General features: G+C 37.1%; 2 protein-coding genes across 2 annotated transcripts in view; both read left to right on the top strand.

Annotated features, from left to right (window-relative positions):
• The first annotated feature begins 2,037 nt into the window (after positions 1-2,037).
• On the top strand, positions 2,038-20,432 carry LOC107601766 (leucine-rich repeat neuronal protein 1-like). The gene is made up of 2 exons (XM_016294056.1): positions 2,038-2,267; positions 16,786-20,432. The coding sequence occupies exon 2, from the start codon at positions 16,880-16,882 to the stop codon at positions 19,112-19,114; it is 2,235 nt and encodes a 744-aa protein (XP_016149542.1). The 5' UTR covers positions 2,038-2,267; positions 16,786-16,879; the 3' UTR covers positions 19,115-20,432.
• A 2,809-nt stretch (positions 20,433-23,241) lies between these two features.
• Positions 23,242-27,179, top strand: part of LOC107601748 (OTU domain-containing protein 5-A-like) — a 32,174-nt gene continuing 28,236 nt past the window's right edge. Inside the window, exon 1 of the mRNA XM_016294034.1 lies at positions 23,242-24,054. Coding sequence (XP_016149520.1) covers positions 23,491-24,054 — 564 coding nt within the window. The 5' untranslated portion in view covers positions 23,242-23,490. The remainder of the gene's footprint in view (positions 24,055-27,179) is intronic.

Below are 27,179 nucleotides of genomic sequence, written 5' to 3'. Positions count from 1 at the left end.
AGCTCAATTATCTTTTGCTGCACATCAGAACTATACTCTTTGGTTTTTCTCATGTGATGGATGATTAAGGGAATTTGGCCTTTGTTTTCCCTCCTATTTATATTCCTGTGAAACAGGAAGCCATGGCTGGATAATTTCATGTTCATAATCACCCTGGTATGCTCAAAATTGGAATATACTTCACAGTTATTTTACTCATAAGAATTTCTAGGGGTGCCAATAATTGTGTCCAACGTGTATTTGAGAAAAACATTTATTTCATAATGAGATTTTCCCCCTATTTTAAATTCTCATTATCCAATGAAAGGTTAGATATTTGTGATTTTTTTTAAATAAAAGATCAAAATGATTACCAATGCAGATTTATTTTAGTAATACATAATAATATTGAAATAATATTCTCATTGATGCACTCTCTTGTGCAAAAGGCACAAAAGCTGTCACAGGGATGTTTCCTTTTTTTTTTTAAAGTACACTTTTGTACTTTATTTAGCCCTAAGAGATGCATATTAGACTTAGTACCTAAAGTTTACATATTTGTACCCAAATAGTACATTTTGAAAGGTTGCCGCCCCAGTGACAGCTTTTGCCCCTTTTTTTCTGAGAGTGCAAAGGAGTGTTTGATCAAAAAATATAACAAAATAGCATCAGAAATGCAGCTGTATTTGTATAATTTCATATCAGGCACATCTGGAAGATATGATTTAGAAGCAGAAACAGTGCATCGTAACCTGTATCGTCTTACTATATTATTTCTTACAGTAACGCAAGTCATAACACTGTAATTTAAAGCTTTAAGTGTTATGTCAGGTGATAACCTTTGTGACCTAGACTTTTAATATGCCTAGATGGAGCCACTGAAACTCTTGATCTAATTTTCAGTCATATCTACTTTATAATAATACGTTTTATAACAATAGTAATACATAATAATATTGAAATAATATTCTCATTGATGCACTCTCTTGTGCAAAAGGCACAAAAGCTGTCACAGGGATGTTTCCTTTTTTTTTTTAAAGTACACTTTTGTACTTTATTTAGCCCTAAGAGATACATATTAGACTTAGTACCTAAAGTTGACATATTTGTACCCAAATAGTACATTTTGAAAGGTTGCCGCCCCAGTGACAGCTTTTGCCCCTTTTTTCCTGAGAGTGCAAAGGAGTGTTTGATCAAAAAATATAACAAAATAGCATCAGAAATGCAGCTGTATTTGTATAATTTCATATCAGGCACATCTGGAAGATATGATTTAGAAGCAGAAACAGTGCATCGTAACCTGTATCATTCACAGCCTTCTTTGATCATATTTACCAAGGGTGCCAATAATTCTGGCCACGACTGTATATATATATATATATATAATAATAATAATAAAGGAAAACCAAATTCATCATCAAAAGAAAAAAAACAAGAAGAAAAAAAAGATAAATATATATCATATAATAAAAAATACAAAACTAATTATTATAAAGATTACCAAAAATAAAAACAGATAAACAAAATAACAATACAAACATAACAAATATAAAATATATATATAATATAATATATATATAAATCGATTATAATTAAAATAGAATTAAAATTATTAAAAAATATTTTTATACAGTATACAGTGTCACCAAGATTTTTCCACAAAGATATATAAAGCTTTAAAATAATGTTTCTCGTGTCTCTAAAAGTGACAAAAATCTTTTGTTTGCTTGGTCTCGAGAGGATAAAGGTGTTGGGGTTATTTCTGACATCATGCTTTTGTCTTAAACAGAAACCCGAGCCTGTGTGAGCTCAGCGCTGATGGCAGGGGTTATTCTTCAGCCGGACGCTGCCGCAGGAGCTCAACCTGGAGGCAGAGCGAAAACTGGACCATTACATCATTGCTATGCGATAGAACGATGCCCCGCCCCCATGTTCCATTGGCGGAGCGACCTGGTCTCACAATCCCATTGGTTAATGACAGCATAACGGGAAGCAGCGAGGGGCGTGGCCTCGGCGTGGAAGGGCGCTTCAAATACACTGTAAAAGATGCATAAGATGCTGATGCTGATGCTGGTGATGCGAGAATAATTTCACTCCGGAGGCAAGCTTTCGAACGGACCGAGATTGCGATGATGGACTTCACATTTAGGATAAAATAAGCAAACGCAAAATCGAATCAACCGCCTAGAGCAGAAGCGAACATTTAACGTTACTCAAATTGCAACCTAATAGTAGAGAAATAGATGAGAGTGAGACCCTGGATCGGATCCATCCTACAATCGCTGGAGGTAAGGGCGTTTCTGAAAGCATCTCTTAGGCATTCGCGGTTCCAGTTCAGAAGTTACAAACTTACGAACGGCTGGTACTTCTAAAAGGCTATAAAACCGCTGGTGAATGTGCTGTATATATATTAAGAGTTGGAGGGTCGTGCTCTGAAGTTTGAGCTCGTCTGTTTCTTTCATGAAGGTGATGGTCGAATCCTCTTCACCTGCTCCTGGACTCATCTGAAGAGACTCAAATCACACAGAGACACGTTTAAAACCCCTTGATCGTTTGTTTGTTTATTATATGTATTTTATTATATATTTAGGCTATTAATTAGTGTATTTTCCATTTGGGTCACACTTTAAACTACAGTGTTGATGTTACAGCTTACACAGCAATTACTGAGAAAACTACATGTATTTACGGAGTCATTTTGTCGAGCTGCTTACATAGGATTATAGGTCTTACTATATTATTTCTTACAGTAACGCAAGTCATAACACTGTAATTTAAAGCTTTAAGTGTTATGTCAGGTGATAACCTTTGTGACCTAGACTTTTAATATGCCTAGATGGAGCCACTGAAACTCTTGATCTAATTTTCAGTCATATCTACTTTATAATAATACGTTTTATAACAATAGTAATACATAATAATATTGAAATAATATTCTCATTGATGCACTCTCTTGTGCAAAAGGCACAAAAGCTGTCACAGGGATGTTTCCTTTTTTTTTTTAAAGTACACTTTTGTACTTTATTTAGCCCTAAGAGATGCATATTAGACTTAGTACCTAAAGTTTACATATTTGTACCCAAATAGTACATTTTGAAAGGTTGCCGCCCCAGTGACAGCTTTTGCCCCTTTTTTTCTGAGAGTGCAAAGGAGTGTTTGATCAAAAAATATAACAAAATAGCATCAGAAATGCAGCTGTATTTGTATAATTTCATATCAGGCACATCTGGAAGATATGATTTAGAAGCAGAAACAGTGCATCGTAACCTGTATCATATAGTTGACGACTTTGGCAGCGTATCCTGAGAGATGTTTTCTTGTTGAAGTGCCTTGATAGTTGTGTTTGCATGCACTGAACGAAAACGTGCTGTTTAATTATAGCTGCTCTAAATAAAACAGCGCAGAAGACCTCTGAAGGAGCAAAGCAGGAGAAAATGGCCCATGGGAATATGAGTGAACGTAGCAGAGACAGCACAGGAACCCTTAACACTCATAATGGATGCTTACATCCTCAGTTCATGTGATCTCACACTCCATTTGATTACTAAGTGCGGATTTATTTCCTTGGGCTGGTTTCCCTGTTTCTTATGGCTTAATGATAGAATCCCAGCGTCAGATCTTTGTTCAGTAAATTGGCATCTGTTTTGGCCTACAGTGGAGGACAATTATTACAATTGATATTTCATAGTGCATGCACCTGTTTTTTACATTTATGCATGTTGTAGTCACTTCTCCAAAGCAACTTCAAGGCATACGTATTTTTTTTCAGTAGTTTATGTATTTCTGAAAATTGAACTTATGACTTTAGCATTAGTGCCATTCTCTACCATTACCAATATGCATATACATTTAAATATTTTTACATATATATTCTTTAAATATGTATTTAAATGTATTATTGCACACACACTCACACACACATGTATTTCATTTTTTATATAACCTACATATATGTATATTCTTTAAATAATTCTTTATGTGAAATTATTAACAGTAATATATTTTTGGGGTAAAATACAGTGTTTGGTGTATTGCATTACTAAGTAATTAATTACTGTAACTTAATTACTGTTCCCTTAAAAAGTAAGGGATTACTCTTAATTTTTCTGTAATTTAATTACCATTAAATTAATTATCATTAAATTTAATTACTATTTATTTATTTGCATTAAATATTGTATTGACTAGAACAATTATGTATATATATATATATATAACAATTTTATAAACATTTTGAATGTAACCTTTTCCCTTTAAATACTTTATATATAATATACTTCAGGTATAATACTGTATTATATATGAATTATGTATAAAGTATATATACTCTTTATATACTTTAATAAAATATTTCAACTTTTTTAGTCAGTGCTTTAATTTGATTGTTGTTATTTTGAAATTATTTCAATTTGACATTTTTATGATTTAATTATTAAAAATCAATGTGATAAACGAGTTAGGTCACACGTAATCTATAGAATTGGTACTCAAAAAGTACTCGGATTATATTGCTTTAAAATGTGTAATGTAATGGATTACATTACTAACTACATTTTTCATCATGTAATTTGGAATCAATAACGGATTACAATTAGTAAGGAATCTCCCCAGCACTGTATATATACAGTATGCTAATCGTGCTCTCTGTGTGAGCTGAGGTTGTGTGTTGAAGTGTGCTGGATGTGGGATGCGTCTCTCCAGCCTGAGTGGTGAAAGGGTTGCTGCCGGTGCTTTGCATAATGCACTGAAGAGTTTGGGCTGTACAGAGGCACCGTTGCATTAGTTTGGAGAGGTTATTGAGAGCCAGCGGTGTTGTGGGTGGAGAAATGCATCAGGTCTTTTGTGGCCCAGAACAATTGAACATGAAATAACTCTTGGACTTGTCCTTGAGCGAGTCCTCCTGTCCCCTGAGAGATGCTTTCAGCTCCATCTCTTTCCATCGCTGCGTGTCTCTGTCGACAGTTCAGCTTATCTGTCTCGCTCACTTTCACTCTGTCTCTCTTGTCCTGTCCACTTCCTATCTTATCTTCTTAATCAGAAATGATTCTCGCTTTCACAGGGCACTAAATGTTCAATTGAAGAAAGAAAAAAAGTGGCCAGAGAGAAAGCAGGGCGTACAGCACTTACCATTCAATACCTGGTTTTGTATTAAAAAAATTGGTTCCTTTGAACTGATCAGTGAGAATCTGAATAAGCCACAACCCACAGGAAATCAAATTAGAATGGCAGGAAGAGAAATGCACAGTTGAAGTGAAGAAATTCTACTTCAAATATTAACTTGAAATTCAAATTCTAATCCCTCCCTTCAGTCAATATTCAGCAAAATGATACAGGCAAGGAAAATGACTATGGACCATTCTCATGTGCTCTACCCAGAATTTGCCCAAAATATTCCCTCAGCAGGACAAAGCATTATCATTAACACAATCACACAACAGATGTATTTCATTAGTCCAACACTTTTGTGATAAAACATGAATAATTATATCATTATTTTGAGGATAATTATAACATTACTTTTCCCCAAAAAATAGAATCCTCTAAACAAAGACCAATATTGTCAAAACTTTTATTTCATGTTGATGAACTTTTATTCAAAAATGTTTACAGCACAACATGTTATGCATCATTATGTTGCAACAAACAATAAATGAATAATCACTTCAAAATGTAGCATAAAATAAAAGATTTTTGATTTTATTTTTACTATATGATATATATAAAAAAGTCCTAAATATATTAAAAATGAAATGTAAATTTTTATTTGGGGGATTTCAAACATTGATTATTAATAGTGTCTTATATGTTGTGTGCATACATAAATTGTATGGAAACTATAAAACGCTATAGCTTTTTGACTCACTCCTTTGAATTTCATCCCATTTTAATTCTACATACATAAATTCAAACTGGAATTACAATTCTGGAATGGATTTGGACTTTAAGGGTATGTTTACACTTGTAGTTCGGTTCTCTTGGTTCTTGTGGTCCAGACCAAAAAAAAAAAAATGCTGCATTTAGTCCTGGTTTGCTGGTTCACTTAGCTCACTGAACCTAAAGATAAAAAACAAAAGGCATAAGGATATGGTAACAACCTCATTGGACAGCTTTTATGAAGTATATTAAGCACATTTTCTGAGCATCCCAAACAATGCTGTGCGGGTTAAATGTACTTGTTGCATGTGTATACATATGGTGGTATTTTTACCAGCTGTTAACTCACAAAGAGCTTATAAAATGTGCAAAGGGAGTCAAAACAGAGGCAGAAATTATGCATGTACCGAACTGTAAAGGGCAACAAGAACCAGGTATGCATGAGCATTCTGGCTTTTTTAGGGTTGCATCTTGTGACATCATGTCCTGTTTTGGCTTGTTTAGTTGTCTTTTGTCTGTGTTGCATTTAAATATCAGCCAAACCGCAGCAGAATTGAAAAGGTGGATCTCAGTCTGCTGCACCAAGGATCAGATGGCAGCGTTCACACTTACTCAACTGAACTGAACTATCTCTTGGCAATCACACCAGAGTTTATTTTAATCAAGTGTAAAAACCAAGTGTAAACATGCCCTAAAAGGCATTCTCAGTTCAGTCCTGAATCTCGCACGCACAACACTGTTTAGTACACGCTGGCTCTTGCCAGAGTTTGCTCGTGTTAGTTTTCCAGCCTCAAATATTGCCAGAACTTAACTTTACTCTGTAATGTTTCATTAGAGACATTTAAACAGTGAGTCATAAGTCTATTTTTTTCACTCAGCCCACTCTCCCAGCAACAGTTCTCTGTCCTTTTTATTTTGACCCCAATAAGTGTGTATTCATGGACAGTTATGTGCTGTGTGGTGGGTGTATGTGGATGAGTTGTGTTCTGGGTCTTTGCTCAGTGTTTTTTCACCATAGCAGTGCGGTGATAGGGCAAATAACTTAGTGGGTCCTCCAATTGCGTTTATAGGCATCAAAAAAGAAAGCTTTGAATTTTAAGTGTTTTTCTCTCACAAAAATGCTTACGCTGGCGTTTCTTTGATTCAGTATGCATCCCATTTAATTTAAATGCTGCACTAGCTCCAGTACAGCTTTTATTTAACTCTCTTCACAGCTTTGGATGTTACTATGATGAAATGTATACTGACACTGGTTCACGTCAACAAACTGAATTTTATTAATCAAATAGGTTTTCTTAAAGGAATCGTTCACCCAAGATTTGAAATTTTCTGACAATTGACTAATTTCCAGGTCATCCAGGATATAGATGAGTTTGTTTCTTCATGGAAACAGAATTGGAGGATAACAATTTAGCATTAATCACTTGCTCAGCAATGGATCCTCTGCAGTGAATGGGTGCCGTCAGAATGAGAGTCCAAACAGCTGATAAAAACATCACAATAATCCACAATTAATCCACATCACTCCAGTCTATCAAATAACATCTTGTGACTTGAAAAGCTGTGTGTTTGTAAGAAACAAATCTATCATTAAGACGGTTTTGACTTTTTTACTGGAGGAAGTGTTACAATGGATTATGGACTGGTATTTTGGCCAGAAGCAATGGTTTAAAGAAACACCTTAATGATGGACTTGTTTCTTACAGACATGCAGCTTTTCGCTTCACAAGACATTAACTGATGGACTGGAGTTATGTGGATTACTTGTAGATTATTGTGATGTTTTTATCAGCTGTTTAGACTCTCATTCTTACGGCACCCATTCACTGCAGAGGATCCATTGGTGAGCAAGTGATGTAATGCTACATTTCTCCAAATCTGTTCTGATGAAGATACAAACTCATCTACATCTTGGATGGCATGAGGGTGAGTACATATTCAACAAATTTTTATTTTAGGGTGAACTTTTCCTTAAATACTTCACATCACATTGCATCACCTGATGTTTATTAGCCATATACTGAATTTATATTAGTTAAACAGTTTGTACTGTGTTGGTTATCCACTTGAACTGTAATGTGTACATTGATATTGGTAATACATATTACTGTGTGAGAAAGTGATGAAGGGTTGAAACACAAATGAGGTCATGACTTGTTGACAAATTGTGACGGCCCAGATGCATCTTTCCTTCACACCAATTAACAGCTGCTTTATTCCCATTTTTACCCAATAGCAAAAGCCAAGGATGAAAATTAAAGACCTGCCTGCAGTGCCCTCAATAATTAATAACCCATCCATGAATTTTTCATTGGCTCCAATACGTTTGCAGATGTGAGGGGCTGTGTTCAGGCATGGCAAATAAAAAGGAAAGGAAAGTGTACTAAAAGAGAGATCAGCCCCAAAGGGTTATCGGTTACGCACCTTCCTAATCTCAATCACCGCTTTAGCACATCTATGGGGAACAACACCATTGTCTTGCTCTCCATTGTTGTACTTTGCTCTGATGTATGTGGCCATGTGTACATGTTCATATCATTACATTTTAATGGTTTGCAGTTGCACTGCATTGTCATATTCTGTGTACATTACAGAGTGTGAAATGTAGGGCACCTTGTAAATACAATTGTCAAGATGCTTGTTTGTTTCCAGCAAACATAATCGCTTTTAAAAGGCGAAGATCTAGCTGTAGAACTTTTGCACCAGACTCGTGAACAGCTGGCTGGATAATCTCTCTTAAATTACAATCTGAGCCATTCATTCAATGCACTTCGCTTGGTCACTGAGCTGAGTGGCACAGCTTTTATAATGAAGACCGTGAATCAAACAACATCTGTCCCACAATATAGCGCTTAATTCATTATTTTTTTAGTTGTATCACGAGGACTTTGGGACATGATATAGACACATGCAATTCAGATTATGTGTTGTTTGAACGTGTTGTTTGAATGTGAAAAGTTAAAGAACAACACCATTGTCTTGCTCTCCATTGTTGTACTTTGCTCTGATGTATGTGGCCATGTGTACATGTTCATATCATTACATTTTAATGGTTTGCAGTTGCACTGCATTGTCATATTCTGTGTACATTACAGAGTGTGAAATGTAGGGCACCTTGTAAATACAATTGTCAAGATGCTTGTTTGTTTCCAGCAAACATAATCGCTTTTAAAAGGCGAAGATCTAGCTGTAGAACTTTTGCACCAGACTCGTGAACAGCTGGCTGGATAATCTCTCTTAAATTACAATCTGAGCCATTCATTCAATGCACTTCGCTTGGTCACTGAGCTGAGTGGCACAGCTTTTATAATGAAGACCGTGAATCAAACAACGTCTGTCCCACAATATAGCGCTTAATTCATTATTTATTTAGTTGTATCACGAGGACTTTGGGACATGATATAGACACATGCAATTCAGATTATGTGTTGTTTGAACGTGTTGTTTGAATGTGAAAAGTTACACACACACACACACACACACACAAAGAGTTAAAATATAGTGTTCAAACACTATAGTGATTTTTATGTTATGTTTTACGTATATGTTGTTGTTTTTTGTTTTTTCAGAATGCATGGCTACTTCATGTAATATTTAATTATTATTTATTAATTTAATAATAATAAAAGTTTTGGCTGGTTAGTTTTGGCAGTGAGCCTCTGCTGGAAGAAGCTGTAACTAATTTTTTTTTTTTAAGTATCCATATATTCTGACCTATTAAAATGAATATTAATAGAAATTATCTTTAATATATATACATATCATATAATATTATAAAATGCATTTTTATAAAAACATTTAGTATTATTGTCAGTGTTATTTAACAATTATATATATATATATATTATCTTTCGTAACTGAATTTATGATGTTAGATATTTAAGAATTTTTTGAATGATATCAAATATATATATATATATATAAATATAAATCATGAATATTAACTATTAGTAAAATGAATTTTTACTTTTTTTGGCAAACGATTACATCCTTCTTAACTGGATAGTTCCCACAGTTTAAAGAGATTCATTTTTTTCTGAGGGTAAATTTGCTGTCTATTTTTGTCTTTTTCATCTTCTTATTACTGTAATCTCTCAACTGTGTATTTATATTCCAGATTCACTAAGTCACTCAGGTGATTCTCTCTTTCACTGTGTCTGTATGTCCCATCACACACATACAGTATGCATTAGGAAGCCCCAAGGGTTGGTCCTTTTTGCTTCTTCCTGTCAGGTTGCCATGGCATCAGGCAAGGTGGCCCCATTTCCTGCCGTGCAGAGGGGCCGGGGGGTTACGTCCAGAAAGATCGTCCCAGTGTCTAATGCGATCAGACAGGCGTGTGGAGTAGTGTCACACGCTACAGCCAGACTGAGACTCACACACACACAGAAACCTCTGCCGCCCTCTCACACACTCCACCTTTCCTCATCGCTGAAGGTGATCTGATCTCTGCAGCAGCAGGATGGGCGGCAGCAAGATGGCTGCTGCTTAAGATGATCTGTCTCCAGTCTGTTAAAGGATCAGCGCTTACATACACTCTTAAAAATAAAGGTTCTTTATTGGCATTTTTGGTTCCATGAAGAAGCTTTAATATGCATGGATGCTTTCCATTGAACAGAAGGATCTTTATAGTGGAAAAAGTTTCTTTAGGTTAATTAAAATGTTTTCACACTAAGAAACGGTTCTTTAGGAATCACTGAAAACTTCTTTGGGGAACCCAAAATGGTTGTGGCATCACTGTGAAAGCCTCTTTTGGAACCTTTATTTTTAGTCATGTAGGAATGAAATATCACAAAGTAGATCTCTTAAAATCTCAGTTGCTCCTCTGAGACAGCAATGAGATTAAATGGAAAGCAAAAGGAGATTTTTGAATGTGTGTTTTTTTTAATCTGTAGCATTTCAGGGGATATCTCAACAACATTTCTCAATATGAACTATACAATATATCTTATCAAAAAGATTAAAATGATCTGTGCTGCTAGCTCTATATTCTTACTATATGTCAACAGTCGTCTTTTTGTCCCAATAATTTTTTCCCAGTTGCTCTTAAAATGCACGAGTTGGCAGAATGAGACTTACCACACAGGGAATAGAGAAGCTCTCTAGCCTTAGGCAAGAAATATATGCAAATATGCTAACGTGGATGTAAATGCTTGGCCAACGCATTGCTGGCATAATAATGGTCTCTTCTGAAAGCAGACACTTGTTTTCTCAGCAGTGTTGTTATTGTTAACGAAAACTGAAACTACTGAAAATCATTTTTAAGCTAATATGAAATACATATTATAGGGAATTTAAACTTTAAAAAAAAAAAACTTAAATAAAATTTAGTTGAAGCACTAAAATTAAAACCAGAGATAAATTTAACCTAAATAGAAAGATTGAAGACTAATAAAAATAACAAAGTTACCGAAACGGAAACTATACAAATGAAAACATTCAAAATATCAATAATAGTATATCAGTATATCAACACTGATTTACAGCCTGTGGCTTCCATTTCTATCTACTCAAATAGAGAGAATGGAGAGAGTATAAAATGTATGCAATATACATTTGAGAAATTTTGTATAAAAATGGTTTGTCAGAATTAATTTATGCTAATAGTATGCTGAATTGAATTAGTTACTGCTTTGACATGACTACTGAAACTAAGGTCTGTCTCCAGAATCACACCAAGATTCCTGACTTGATTTTTAGTTGTTTGACCCCTAGAGTCAAGGTATGCATTCACCTTGAGAACTTCATCTTTGTTTCCAAATGCAATGACTTCAGTTTTCTCCTTGTTTAACTGAAGAAATTTCTGGCACATCCAACTGTTAATTTCATCAGTGCATTGGCAGAGGGATACAATTTGTCAATTTGTTTCATTTGGCCAAAAGGCTAGGTAAATCTGGGTGTCATCTGCATAGCTGTGTTAGGCAATTTGGTTCTTTCTCATTATTTGACTTAGTGGGAGCATATACAGGCTAAACAAGAGCGGTGCAAGAATTGAGCCTTGTGGGACTCCACATGTCATGGACGTCCACTTAGACTTATGCTCTCCAATACTCACATAATAACCTCTCCCTTATAAGTATGACCTGAACCATTTGAGTACCATCCCAGAAAGCCCGACCCAGTTTTCCAGCCTTTCTAGAAGTGTTATGATCGACAGTGTCAAACGCAGCACTAAGATCTAGTAGTTCCAGCACTGATATTTTGCCAGAATCAGAATTAAAGCGAATATCATATATTATCTTAATGAGTGCTGCCTCTGTGCTGTGATGTGGTCAGAAACCAGATTGAAAATTGTCCAGGTATCCATTTGAGTTTAAGTTGTTGTTCAGCTGATTAAAAAGTACCTTTTCAATAATCTTGCCTATAAAAGTAAGATTTGATATTGGTCTATAGTTGCTCAATATGGTGTTTTTAAGATTGCTCTTTTTCAGAAGGGGCTTAACAACTGCAGTTTTCAGGGAGTTTGGAAAAGTCCCAGAAAGAAGTGAGACGTCCAAACAGTTAAGCACACTTTTGAAAAAAGATGTGGGAAGTGTGTCAAGATAGCAAGTTGACGAGTTAAGGTGCTGTACTATTTCTTCCAAAAATTTTGCTATCAATTGCTTCAAAAACAGACTGTCTGAATATGGCCAAATATGGTTGTTATCAGATATATATATATATATATATATATATATATATATACATATATATATATATATATATATGTTTTCCCCTTCAAGTAGACAGGAGCTGTAGTTGCATGACTGGAAATAGTTGACAAGACAAGATGGCTAACAAGTGAACTGACTCACATTAGTAATAGAAAGTTTCCTTCTCAGATCAGCATACTTTAGTGGATAATGGACATGATGATAATATGACAACCAAATGTGAGATTCCACCAATTTTTCTATATGTGCACACTTTTCGACCACAATTTCGTACGGATGTTTACTAAACACTTGACATGACAAATACCAGAGACTAAATCATGATAGAACCGGTATATCCTTCCTGATTACATTAAAAAACTCCTACCTTCGCAATGATATAAAGTTGGTAACGATTTATAATGTTTTGACAGTAAAATATGCATAAATGTAAACAAACAGACCCTGTGTGCCACTGTGATGGTAACAAACCTCAGCACTCAAGGGAATTATAGAGTTACCTTCATATGTCTGTGCCATTGAACCAAGTGTTTTATTGGTCAGAAAGCTCCCATAAACATGTTTATATGATTTACCTTGCTCAGCATGATTCTCATGAGAGTAGTTGGCCTGAAAGAGAGAAAGAACACGGTTTATGCTAATGTAAGCTATACACCTCTCACTGGGATTGCATACCTGTATTGTGTTATGAATTGTTGCATTTGCATTCACTTGTGTAGAGCAGGCCTGCGTTTCACGGTAGCCTACATAGGGATTTCCAATAGCTTTGTTTCCAAAGAAACAGGTTGTACGTGTGTAGAAGTGGCTCTAGTGTTGTTAAAATCGGATCTTTCCTACCTGAACTGCCTAGGAAGCTACAACAAGCAACAACAAAATGCGAAAGATTGCACGCTCGGTATGAAATGTTTTGGACTTTTATGCACCAATACGTTGTAACAGCACAAGTCTTTGAGGTACATCAGACGTTTGAGGCTCTTTGCAGCAAAGCAGGACACACCCCACCCGTCTGACTGTCCCCTCCCCCCGTCATCTCGCCCCTCTTCAACACACCTCTCAGGGGAGTTAATTTGTGTTCAACGCATGGAGAGATCAGAGTATGGAGGGGGGCGATTGAGGGTGGGTGATTTTTCCCCATCTTGTTTTCATGTCCAGAGCCAATGCTGTCTGAGCGCCATGTCCGTGTTCAGTCTTTGTTCTGAGAATTTTGAACAGGCCTATCGCTGCACACGAGAGTGCTTTACACGGGCTGAGCAGATTAAAAGACCCTAAGACTCAGCGGAATAGGCAGCTCATGTCTCTGTGTGAAAGTGTTGGATTGGTTTGTTTTACTGCCGCCACACGTGGGTTTGTCTGTCTCGGCTTGATATTGCAAGCACACAATCTGAAGTCAGAGGTTCATGATGTTAAGTGATGTAAAGCTTCTTCATATTATGAAAAGTAAAAATTTTTTTACTATGTTTTTCTGAACTTCTTGGAGTGTAAATAACATGGTATATAAACGTGGACCCCTAAACCTACATAGTAGTTGTCAGTGTAGGACACCATGGTATTATCATCATGGTTAATACCATAGTGCTTTTTGGTATTGTAAAAGAGCTCTTCCCTTATGAAAGACAAAAATATATGGGAATGTACTTATAATGCAATATATTAAACAATGCATTTCAACATATGGGAACTAGTGCTTATATTGTATATACTTATATTGATAAATGCATGGACTTGTAAGGCAAGGCAAGTTTATTTATGTAGCACATTTCATACACAAAGGTAATTCAAAGTGTTTTACATAAAAAGGAATTTAAATAGTCACAAGATATACAAATAGAAAATTAAAATGATTAAAATGATTTAAAATTGTACTAAAAATGAATTCATTATCAGAATATGCACGAATTATAAAGAATAATGAATTATAAAGAACTTATTACAAGAATTATACTCATGCATATAAAATATATAACAATGAAGTCAATGAAGAGCACATATTCATTTTTCTCACTTTATTGTTTACATAGTTATACATTTCATATACGAAAATATGTTATGGTATATAAGAAAAAAGTGTCTACTGAAAATCAATTTTATGATTTTTGAACAATTGGATGACTATATATCCATATTTATGTATTTCAAGTCTATTTATACACACATAGTACCAAATTTATATTTTGAAATGTATTATTGAATGCATTACAATATACAAGTATAAATATATTGTCACATATTATTCAATGAATGAAAAGCAGCAATTCCTTATGTATTATTTAATGTATTGTAATATTTTAACATGATATGTTATTCTGTATATTTTCAATATACATTAAATTATTTAATGTATTGATTGTTACTATATAGGGAAATATGTGTAAGAGTTCCTTACCATGGTTTCACCACAGTACGTTTTTGTTAAGGTCAGATGAGCAGTAAGGGAAACAGATGCTCAGTATTGAATCAAGCACACAAAACCCCTCTCCTCTTAGTGTTTTATTTTGCATATGACATAACAGAAAGGGAAGTTGCGCTTCATTGCATCACTGGGTCTATTCTAATGCACAACCAGGATGTGTGGTTTGTGATAGACAAAACTTTGTTCCTCTCAGTGATGTGCTTTGAACAAAGTTGTTGTTACACATGGCGCACAATATAAGTGTCACTTTCCATCCGCTTAGCACTCTGTCATTTATCAGCTTTCATTTGAAATATTCTCAACTGTTTTTCTTCTGGACCCAGATTTTATATTGGGAATGAAGTGGTGACCCAACACAGAATGTATTAATATTACAGTGAGCCAATAATTCACCACATAAAACAAAATTAGTCTCAGTTTTATTATGAATATTTCGTTGCATATCGCACAACCTGTCCATATAGCTTCTACACTCTAAAAAATGCTGGGTTAAATATAACCCAATGCTGGGTTAAAAAGGGACAAACCCAGCTATTGGGTTGTTTTGACCCAGTGGTTGGGTTGCTTTGAACCCAACCACTGGGTCAAAACAATCCAACTGCTGGGTCAAAACAACCCAATAACTGGGTTTGATCTAAACCACAGCCTTAAAAAGTTTCTGTCTATTTATTTGTCTATTCTAATTATACACAATTAGTGTATATGGCGATTTTTTTCCTTTGTACCCATCAGCACAATTCTTTGACCTACCAGTTGAGAACCACTGTCAAGAATTTTCTAAAGCCCGTAATGCCGTTTGTTCTAATTAATTCTGTTGATTTTCATCTTCAATTAAGGATTTGTGAAAACATATGGTAGCACTTTTAGATTTTTGTAGTTCAGTGTCTGTGTGAGTCATGCTGTAAGACCTATTAACAGCTCACAGTCTTCGGTTCTTCTCTCGCACCTCCTGCCAGTTAAATTCAGCTCATTAGCACCGAGCGGCAATCAGGGGAGCGATGCATTACAGGCCCTGGCATGGTGGGAGATCAAATGGTAGTCCATCACTAAAAGCTCTCGTTTGAACTCGGGGTATATCTCTTTTTTTATGACATCGAAAAAAGATGAAGACAAATGCACTGTGCATTCTTGTATGTAGGTTGCTTTCACTCCAAATGCCTTGCAGAAGATTGAATATGTGTCAGGTGGTGCTAAGCAAATTCGAAAGTAGCCAAAATGTTTGAGGCTAAAATATGCCCCTGAGATCTCAAATGCCTCTGGCCTGGAGATATTTTGTCCGTTGGATGTTTAGAGTGTGATAAAGTGCTTGGGAACTGTTTTATCGCATTGGTGTTCATTTTGCCTTTCCTCCTGTACAGTTACAGCCCCTCTGAGAGCTGTTACACTCACCGGTTACAAGATCGTGCAATTCTTCCAGGCGCACTTACATTTACGGGAAGATGGTATTGAGATGTACGGTGCAGCACACTCAGGCTTTGATGTGTGGCTCCTTTCATGTGTTTGTCAGAGCCTGTGCTTGGCATGTGTGTTTTTCCATGCAGGCCGGAACGATCCTGCATACTCGCTAACAATTGCTCCCTGTTTGACTAGAATGAGAGATGACTGAATAATCAATTATCAGAGTGAACTCTGAGCACTGGCAGGGGAACGAAGTGTAGAATATTAAAAATGTCAATTCTGGATATTTAGTCATTGCAACAAATGATGCTTTGATTTGTTTGTGTGCTCTTAAGGAGAGCAGAAATTCCAGTCTTTGTTTAATATTCCTTCCGCAACTGATGCTAATAAATATCGCATCTAAAGTTTGCACTTGGCTGACATCATATAAACTGCATGATTTATATACCTTCTTTCTTTTTCATTTTGCAGGGCTGGATGAGAAAATTCCTGTCTTCCATTTCGTAGAAATCTTCCCTCCAACTGTCAGCTACCTACTGGGTGCAGCACTCTAGAGATCTTCAATATGGAGAGAACTGCCATTTCCTCTTCACTGCTCGCAGTCTGTTTCGTTTTGGCTGTGTGTCGCTGTTCCCTTGCAGCTCCCTTCTGCCCTGCCCAGTGTGTCTGCGAGACCCGCCCATGGTACACGCCTCAGTCGGTCTACCACCAAGCCAAGACTGTTGACTGCAACGAGCTCCATTTGAGCAAAATCCCATGGAATATTTCAGTCGATACTCAGGTGCTGCTTCTTCAGAGCAACAATATCTCCAGGGTAACCTCAGAACTCCAGAGCTTGGTAAACATTACAGAACTGGATCTCTCCCAGAACCACTTCACACAAATCCAAGACGTTGGCTTGAGTAACCTAAGCCAGCTGGTCACACTTTACCTTGAGGAAAACCAAATTAAAGAGCTGCCTGATATGCGTCTAAAGGACCTAGTCAACTTAGAGGAGCTTTATATTAATCATAATCAGATATCTTCTATTGGTCCTAATGCGTTTTCAGGCTTGGGGAACCTGTTGAGGCTTCACCTTAACTCCAATAAGCTTGTGGCGATAGACAGTCATTGGTTTGAGTCCCTACCCAACCTTGAGATCCTAATGATAGGGGAAAATCCCATTCTCGGAGTGCAAGATATGAACTTCCACCCCCTCTCTAAATTGCACAGCTTGGTTCTCGCGGGAATGGGGCTCAGGGAAATACCCGAGGGTGCTTTCCAGGGATTGGACAATCTCGAGAGTCTCTCGTTCTTCGAAAACAAGCTCACGGCCGTGCCAAAGAAAGCCCTGAGCGTTCTGCCGAGCCTCAAGTTTCTCGACCTTAACAAGAATCCCATTGTCCGTATACAGGAAGGTGACTTCCGAGACTTTCCCCACTTAGAGGAACTCAGTCTGAACAACATGGATGAGCTTGTGGCGGTTGAGAGGGGCGCGTTCTCTAACTTACCACAAATGGCCAAATTGGAGCTCTACAACAACCCTCACCTGTTCTTCATAGACCGAGCCGCTTTCCTGAAAATGCGTGGCATGCGCACCTTACTGTTCCACAGTAACGACCTCATGCTTTTGCCCCATGAGATTTTTTCAGCTTTCCCCAGTCTGGATGAAATCAGTCTTCATGGCAACCCACTCAGGTGCGATTGTCTCGCCAACTGGTGGCCCGTCCTGGGCAACCAATCAAGCCTCAAAGTTCTGGAGCCCCAAATAACTCTTTGTGCCTCCCCGCCACATCTTGTTGGCCAATCCCTTCAGGAAGTGGTATCTGCAAGTTGGAATGGGGCAAGCAATACCTGCCTGCCTCTAATTTCTCAGCAAGCCTTCCCGCCGCAGCTCAACGTCACCTTAGGACAGCTTCTAACGCTCAACTGCTGGGCCGTGGCAGATCCAGCACCTCAGTTTTACTGGGTGACACCCACCGGAGACAAAGTCACTTCTGAAGCTGTTTCACCGTCCTCGAATGATGGAGGAGGAATACCGAAGAAGCATCGGATGCAAGAACAAGGTGCTCTAGAGATCCCACATGTTGAACCCGAGGATGCTGGTCTCTACACGTGTGTTGCTTGGAATGCAGAGGGAGCCGACACCCGGAGTGTCTCTGTGTATGTGGATAGGAGCAACTGGCATGGTGGGCACCCTATTGGAGCTCATCAAGGGGTGCTGAACACCACGGGATCCTTGGTAATCCTTGCAAAAATCGTCCATGCCCAGTCTGTGGTGCTCGAATGGAAGGTGCACCCATCCGCCGCCTCTTCCAACCATGAGGTGTCACAACCCAAGTGGCTCAGCGCTACGGTAAAAATCGACAACCCGCAGATCAGCTACACAGCGATGGTCCCCGTAGATGTCCAAGAGTATAACCTCACACACCTCCTGCCTTCCACGGAGTACCAAGTTTGCCTGACCATGGCTGGTACCGAGCAGACCCAGCACTCTTGCATTAACGTGACCACCAAAGAAGCCAGCTTTGCTGTGGAGATGGTTGCCCAACCGACCAACGTAGCCCTGGCGGCGGTCATGGGCTCAATGTTCGCCATCTGCATCATGGCTCTGTTGGTGTTCTACATGGGACGCCGCATGAAGCAGAAATCTTGTCACCACTCTCTCAAGAAATACATGCAGCACACCACTTCCATTCCTCTGAACGAACTCTACCCACCACTTATTAACCTCTGGGAGAATGAGACGGAAAAAGAAAAAGAGGGCACCGCTGACCCTCAGAACTCACAGATAGACACTTCAAAAACATACATGTGGTAGCTGCACGGCAGAAAGTATATAGAAGAGACATTTTAAACAGTATCTGTACTGTCTTGTACATAAACGAGAATTATGTATTATTGATTTGTCATTGTGAAAGACATATGTATTTTTAGATTGTACCCTTCAATGCCAAGCACACTTGGTTGCAGTTGTGATTTGTTAGACAGCCAACAGACGTGGGCAGCAAAACACACTCTATGCTTTTGCATTGCATTGTATTTTCTGAGACTAATTTAACGTTAAGCATGCCAATGTGTTAATAATTCATATAATTTATTCATTCTATATCAGCACTAAGCAACCTACTACACTAACACAGATCAACACTATTTATATCGCCTCACACATATCAAATGCAGTCATACATGACATCCGATTCTGGAGTTTTTGCATGGAATTTTTTGCATGATATTTTGGTGCTAACAGGGAGTTTTTTTCCTAGTTGTCTCACTTCTAAAAATACCCAGGCGTGAGAAGGTGACGTACGCGTGCTCGTTGCTCTCATTTGTCTTCAGCTCGTCACATTTTATCACCTGCATTGTAATGAATATAAAACCTAAACCAAACCTGCCAGGTGCTATGAAGTTGCTGTTACTGCAAACTAATTAGCTGGCATATGTAATTAATATCTGGAACACAACTGCGCAGCTGTGCTTATTTATTCTTGCATTGTTAAATAACTATTTATTGAGGAGTGTGTAAAAATGGCTGTGTTTATTAGCACTGACTGAAAAATTTATTTCATATTTGATAGAAAAAGAAATCATTAGACTATAACGATCATGTGGTTCAAACGCCTGACATTTACTTGCAGACATTCACCATTGCTAACAATGATGGGGCCGTTCTATGCGCTTGCCGTTTTGATTACCGAGAGATTGCTTCAGTTCTCAGTTAAACATGTTGCCAAACTCAATATTCACACAATTCAGTCTTGGTGTGGTAAATTAGGTAACAAGTGTGTGTAGAGAATGAGAATTGAATCGAATAAGAATAAAAAAAGAATCAATGTTGTTTTTCTCCTCACATAGATTAATTAATCCTTAAAATACAAAAGGACCATGAAAACAATATTTAATTCATTTTTAAGGTTTTGACATGTTTAAACCTGTGAGATTTGTGCATAATCCTGCATCATATCGATTAATACAAATGTTATGCAAAACACATGCTCATGTATTGTTGTTCTGTTGTGTAGGCCTATCAGCAACTGACATGTATCCAGGTATTGATGAATATAACCAAATTAAATCATATATTAAGTGTTCAACGGTTTACCTTTACAGGTGCACTCAGTAATTTTTTTAAATGTTGCAACCCTAAAGAAACAATTATTATTTCTGAAAAACATTAACATTAAATAGACTCCAATCATATTGGTAGCTAAATAAAAGCTTTTTTTAAATTTCAAATGGACATCACATGACCAGATGTAATCACCAGTTAAACTACTAGTTACTTTATTGTGAATCTGTACCTGTTTTCTGATACTGTCGCTCACAGGATTCTTCATTTATTGTTGACGACTGTGACTAGTGCATTTCTCACAATCTGAATACTTTAGCATGATGCTGCATTCACATTGCTAAATGTCAGTGTACTGTAAGTCCAATAAGACCATCAGTGCAACATAAACAAATGAAAAAGATTACTGGGTGCACTTCTGTTATGTATTATTTGAACCAAAGATGAGACACATATTCAATAGTTCTCTCATCACTGTCATCAGTCAGTGAGATGTCATGGTATATTTAGCTCTGAAGGACAGTGAGGGAAACTATCGATTATATATTTGAACACGGTGGTATTTTATGATGGATTTTATTTTAGTTTCTAATTTAAGGGGTTAGAAAATGCAGTCAAGTTCATACAGACAAGGTCTAGAATTGACATGTGAGCAGTCAGTTCTAATGTGAAATGTTGTTCGTACTCACGTCACATGTTTTTAAGATGTTCTTTCATCACTGACTGTAAATCACATTGTGTGTTATTACTGGCAGAAGAGCAGAGAAAATGTCACCTTAGATTAAGCATTAAATGTATCACTACAGCTCTGTCCTCTAGTGGTGGAGAACACTAAAGACGTCTTACACGATTTACTAGTATCTCAGTGAATAGCAGGGTATTTTGTAATAGAGGAATATTATTGTTATATTTCAATTAAGTCAACAATAATGGTTTTACACTGTTAAGACGTGTTGTGACGTCCGTGCGCAGTAGTTCAGGAAAAATGACTGTCTGAAGAAACATTTGAGAGAAATAAACACTATATCACCACAACTATACAGCTTCTCTTTGTTGTTTTCTCTTGAAGATGACTCTTTTTGTACAAACACTCTTAGCAGATATCTAAAACTGTGCTTTGCTCTCTTGCTTGTTTTCTTTTAGATTTGGTTTTTAAGTTTCCCCTTGAGGGACTAGATCACTAAATATGACACAGTGTACAATATACAGTATGTACGTATAATGCTATATGTAAGAATTTTTCAATGGAAATATTAACACATTACACAGTTCCACCTGACGAGATACGTTACCCCAACATAATTAACCATTCATAAAATGGGTTTTAAACTTTTCTAAATAATAACATATACCTATAGTTAAGTTATATACCAAGATATCAATTCAGAAATGTATGAAATAAACCATTTTGTTCTATTGAGAAGCATTCTTTCAAAGGTTTATAAGTACTGAAGATGCTTTTATTGTCTTTTGCCACTGTTTTTGAAATATAAAATGTCAGCGCTATTCTATTTGATTCTTTTTAGTGCTGTTGAGTAATTGAAACACACAGAGCAACACAAAACTGGTTGAGGTATAAAATAACATTTTATTAATTTTCAAACATAGAATGTAAGGTGCAATGGCTTGTGCATCTGCAGTGTTTGTTTTTAAAATGGCAAGAAAGTTAATATGAAGCACAACTGTTTCAGTGTTTTTACTACTGTACTGTAAGCTAGAATAACAAGTGAACACTGGCATACATTTGAACACACTGACCAAAATTAAAATAGGAATGTTATTGCAGACCACAAAATAGGAAAGGAGCCAGCATTTATTTAAAAGAAAGACAGTACATGCACATCACTTTTCTTTTACTATATAGATATTTTGTTCAGAAATATGTTCATTACAAAAGTAAAATCGATTGCAAATGTTTCACATTGACTTTAAGCTTAATGGGTTAAACCTCATTATAGGGTTATACTTTGAAATAATATCGTAACCCTCATAATGCAAATAACGCAAAATCTGTATATTATTTTTATATTCAGATTTTTTATGCTGCAATGGCATCAAACTTCAGTCTCAAAAGTGGGTGAGAGATGGGGAAAAGGCTAGATATATTTTATAAAAGTATTGTGACACTAATATATCTTCATAAATCATTTTACAAAAAGTGTTTTTGACAAGTAATAGTACTTCGTACCTGGGTCCAAAATGATCCCAACGTGAAACATGTAAAAAAAAGTCTTAAATTATAATGAATGTGTATTTTAAGTATCTTAAAGCATTTGCAAAGTTTTGTTCCCTTACTAAAAACTATGTATTTTAAAACATGTTATGTCACTTAAACTGTTACGTCTCTTATCTGTCAAAATGGACCCCAATGCATTATGAAGGTTAAAATATGCACAGCAAAAATAATAAATAGGCCTAAATAAATAAATAAAAATAAGTTGTAAGTAAAAGAAAGATTCTTGGAGTATGTTTTACAAGAAAATACTATTTAAGTGTTTCTGCTTCAAAATGTCACGTTTAATTTGTCATTTTTTATTTGTGAAATTTACTAGCAATTTCAAGAGTGAGAATTGAATCTTTTTTTTTTTTTTTGCTTTTTTTCATACTTTTGCTTATACAGTGTGAAACATGGGTTTTACCCATTTGAACTGCTTCCAAGATTAGCACATGGTAAAGCGAGTGATGCAGTGATTTGAATGCCACTCTCACCATTTTATTCGGGTTTAATAAACACTCATAAGAAACCGATTAGAGGCAATAAATACTAGAGGTGGACTCTAGTTACTGGACCATAAAGTGCTGACCAGCAAACAAAACACACGAATGAATGAATGAACAATTCAACTGACAGCTTCTGAAGCAGAGGCGGAACCAGCAGCGAGACGGAAATGACGTGCGGTGTCGTCAGCTGTATGTTGACGTTGTGTGGCAACAGCAGGACCGAGGGACGGAAGACGGTTTGTTTTTGTTCTGTTATCCGCCGTTTTTACCCTCAAAACCGCCTCATATTGAATTCAATTCGCTCCGGGGTGACAGGAGCCAGTATTACTACTTAAAAGACGCTCAGGTTTAAATGTTCAAACGCGTTCAGGGTCGTTAAAACGGACACCCTCCGTCCCTGAACGGTCATGACGATCCTGCCGAAGAAGAAGCCGAGCTCATCGGTCGGTGTGTCTGATCACCCCGATGACACCGACCGCAGGACCGGATCCGATCCGCACCAGCACTCCCACGGGGTCCGGCCGGGTGCGAGGCCCCGCGCTTCTCCGCCTCCCTGGTCATATCAAGCCGCTCCGCCGCCGTCCAGAGACGACAGGCGCACTGAATCCAGCTCCCGGCCGCAGCAGGCCTCTCCTCCGCCGGTGGGCGCCGGGTCTCCGGTTGGCCCGGGGGATGCGACGGGGATGGCGTGCGTTTCCGGGGGTCGGGCTGAGCTGTCAGGGGGGGTGGGCTGTGGAGGTGGGATGGGAGGGTGCTGCTCGGGGCCTGGGCTCAGTAAGAGGAGGAGACAGGCGACCTGCTCCGGTGGGGTGGCCGGTGGAGGGACCGGACCCGGGGCGACGGGGGGTGGAGGAGGCGGAGGAGGAGGGGGTCCCAGTCCCGAGCAGGAGGAAGGAGCCGGGTATAACAGTGAGGATGAGTATGAAAATGCTTCCAGAGTACAGTCAGAGGACCCAGCGACTGTTGAACAGGTATGTGGATGGATGATGTCACCTCACAACCATATACAGCATGTTGATTTTGATTTAAAAATATTACACGTGTTCTGCTTCTGACACTGTTTAGACACTAGTATAAATTGATAGAAAGAAAGAAAAACAGAACAATAGATAGTTTGGTGGATGGACAGACTGACTGACAGCTTGGTAGATAGACTGTCAAATAAATAAGTAGGCAGATAGATAGATAGATAGAAGGATTGACAGATAGAACAATACCCGGGGCGACGGGGGGTGGAGGAGGCGGAGGAGGAGGGGGTCCCAGTCCCGAGCAGGAGGAAGGAGCCGGGTATAACAGTGAGGATGAGTATGAAAATGCTTCCAGAGTACAGTCAGAGGACCCAGCGACTGTTGAACAGGTATGTGGATGGATGATGTCACCTCACAACCATATACAGCATGTTGATTTTGATTTAAAAATATTACACGTGTTCTGCTTCTGACACTGTTTAGACACTAGTATGAATTGATAGAAAGAAAGAAAAACAGAACAATAGATAGTTTGGTGGATGGACAGACTGACTGACAGCTTGGTAGATAGACTGTCAAATAAATAAGTAGGCAGATAGATAGATAGATAGATAGATAGAAGGATTGACAGATAGAACAATGAATGGATGTATGATATATTACAGAATAGTTACAGAGTGATAGATAGATAGGCAGAAGGAAGGATATATAGATAGATAGATAGGCAGAAGGAAGGATGGATAGATAGATAGAAGGATTGACAGATAGAACAATGAATGGATGTATGATATATTACAGAATAGTTACAGAGTGATAGATAGATAGGCAGAAGGAAGGATATATAGATAGATAGATAGGCAGAAGGAAGGATGGATAGATAGATAGAAGGATTGACAGATAGAACAATGAATGGATGTATGATATATTACAGAATAGTTACAGAGTGATAGATAGATAGGCAGAAGGAAGGATATATAGATAGATAGATAGGCAGAAGGAAGGATGGATAGATAGATAGAAGGATTGATAGGATTGACAGACAGAAGGATAGACAGATAGAACAATGAATGGATGTATGATAGATTACAGAATAGTTACAGAGTGATAGATAGGTAGATAGATAATGAAATGGGGGATAGATACATTAAATGTGGATGGATAGACATTATCAGATAGACAGAAAAACAATATATATATATATAGAGAGAGAGAGAGAGAAATGTATTGATATTGATATTGATTGTATAAGTGAAGATGCATAATGTCAGTGACATCAGATGGCATGATAAATTATAGAAGACTTAAGGCAGTTTTATATGCTGTGCCCTGCATTAATTGCTTTGTGTCTCAGTATAAGATGCGATACATGATTAGACTGCACTCAGCATGCATGGTATTACGGATGCAGAGGTTTGTCTGGGCAGGAAACAAGTGTTTTTAAAATGATACAAGAAGTTTGGCTGAGTAAATGCATTTTTGTTTAGAAGAGAGGGTCATTCTTTAAAGTCAAATGAAATGAATGAATGAATGATGCATTTATATAGAGCTTTATTGTGTATTGTTGTACACCCAAAGTGCTTTACAATCATGTGGGGGGGTCTCTCCTCAACCACCACCAGTGTGCAGCATCCACCTGGATGATGCGACGGCAGCCACAGTACAACGGCGCCAGTGCACTCACCACACACCAGCTACAGGTGGAGAAAAGAGAGAGTCATAATCAAAACTGTGCATATTTAATTTCTCATCATATAGTGACTAGGGCTGGGTGATATGGCATAACATATTATATCGATATTTTTTGCATGTCATATGGTATATATTTATCGCAATATTAATTTATCTTTAATGGGGAAGGAAATGCTTTTCACATGCTATAGTTAGACCTTGAGAAGGAATAAAAGCATAACAATTAAACTCCACTCATTTTTATTTACCTATTTTTCCCTACAATCCGTGTTTTCCATTTTTATTTATTTTGTTTGTCCATTTTATTCTGTGTCTAATGAAATGAAAGAATCAAACTTTAACAGTTTAATTAATATCCTAAGATGTAATCAAATGAAAATATAACAATTAATTAAAAAACATAGCATTTTTATTTTTTGTCACATAAGATGTTGCACAGCAGAACTGTATAAATTAAAACATGAATGAAAAAATGTCTTAGATATATAAATACCTTAGATTCGTTAAAATAATGATATTGAAAGTACAATGGGTTGCAAATTGTTCATGTTGAGTTTAATGCTTTAACTATTGTGGCTCAAACATTGTTAGGTTTATACTTCAGATTAATCTTGAAATTCAGGAAATCTTCAAATATATTCATATAAATGTATAAACCCTTTGGCTGTGAAATGATATACTGCCTGAAACATGACTTGGGTTTTCTAACATTTTTATCAGTTATTTCTAAGACTATTACATCGTTCTTGCAATTTCAATAAAACATTTAGTGTTAGACAGAGAGAGACAGATAATGAGATATTAGGCCTTTATATAGAGCTGTTTACTATTCATAACATCAATTTGTATGGATAATTCATCTTAGATTCCCAATGGAATATTTAGAATGGGTTTTCATTTTTGAATAGAATAATATTTGTGGTCAATATTACTTGAAGAGTTTTGTTATACAATACAAATTATTAGCAATCATGCTTCAAATTATTCTTTTGAACCTGTTGTTTGTTTTCAATTTTAAGCTGCTAAAAAGTTGCAAACCACAGACCTTAATTTGCTCAGAAATCCTAAAACGCTATTCCAAAAACCCATTAGAATTTCCAGAGGGAACCAGTTGTTCAGATGCTATTTGTCATCTGGGTTTCAGGAGCACAGACTGAAACTGGGTTGCATTTCCCAAAAGCATCATAAGGCTAAGTAGATCATAGAGACCATTGGTGTGATTATTTCTACGATCTTTTGAGAAACGCAAACCCTTCTCATATTCGGACATATCTTTGCTCACACAATGATCATTGTTTATAAATCATGTATAATGATTAAAGAAATTAGACATTATTGGCATCATCTGCAATTCATGTAGTCCAATTCATGATCAAACAAGTTTGGTAAATAAACATGACCTTGTTTGTCTATAGGAGTTTTGATGCTGCTGGTGCATA

The sequence above is a fragment of the Sinocyclocheilus grahami genome, unplaced genomic scaffold (assembly GCF_001515645.1).
Source record: "Sinocyclocheilus grahami isolate Dianchi unplaced genomic scaffold, SAMN03320097.WGS_v1.1 scaffold312.1, whole genome shotgun sequence".
Lineage (NCBI taxonomy): Eukaryota > Metazoa > Chordata > Actinopteri > Cypriniformes > Cyprinidae > Sinocyclocheilus > Sinocyclocheilus grahami.
This window is presented reverse-complemented; position numbering and strand designations above follow the sequence as displayed.

What these genes read in the sequence shown, in the direction of transcription:
- LOC107601766 (XM_016294056.1), top strand. Translation starts at nt 16,880, where the DNA reads ATGGAGAGAACTGCCATTTCCTCTTCACTGCTCGCAGTCTGTTTCGTT.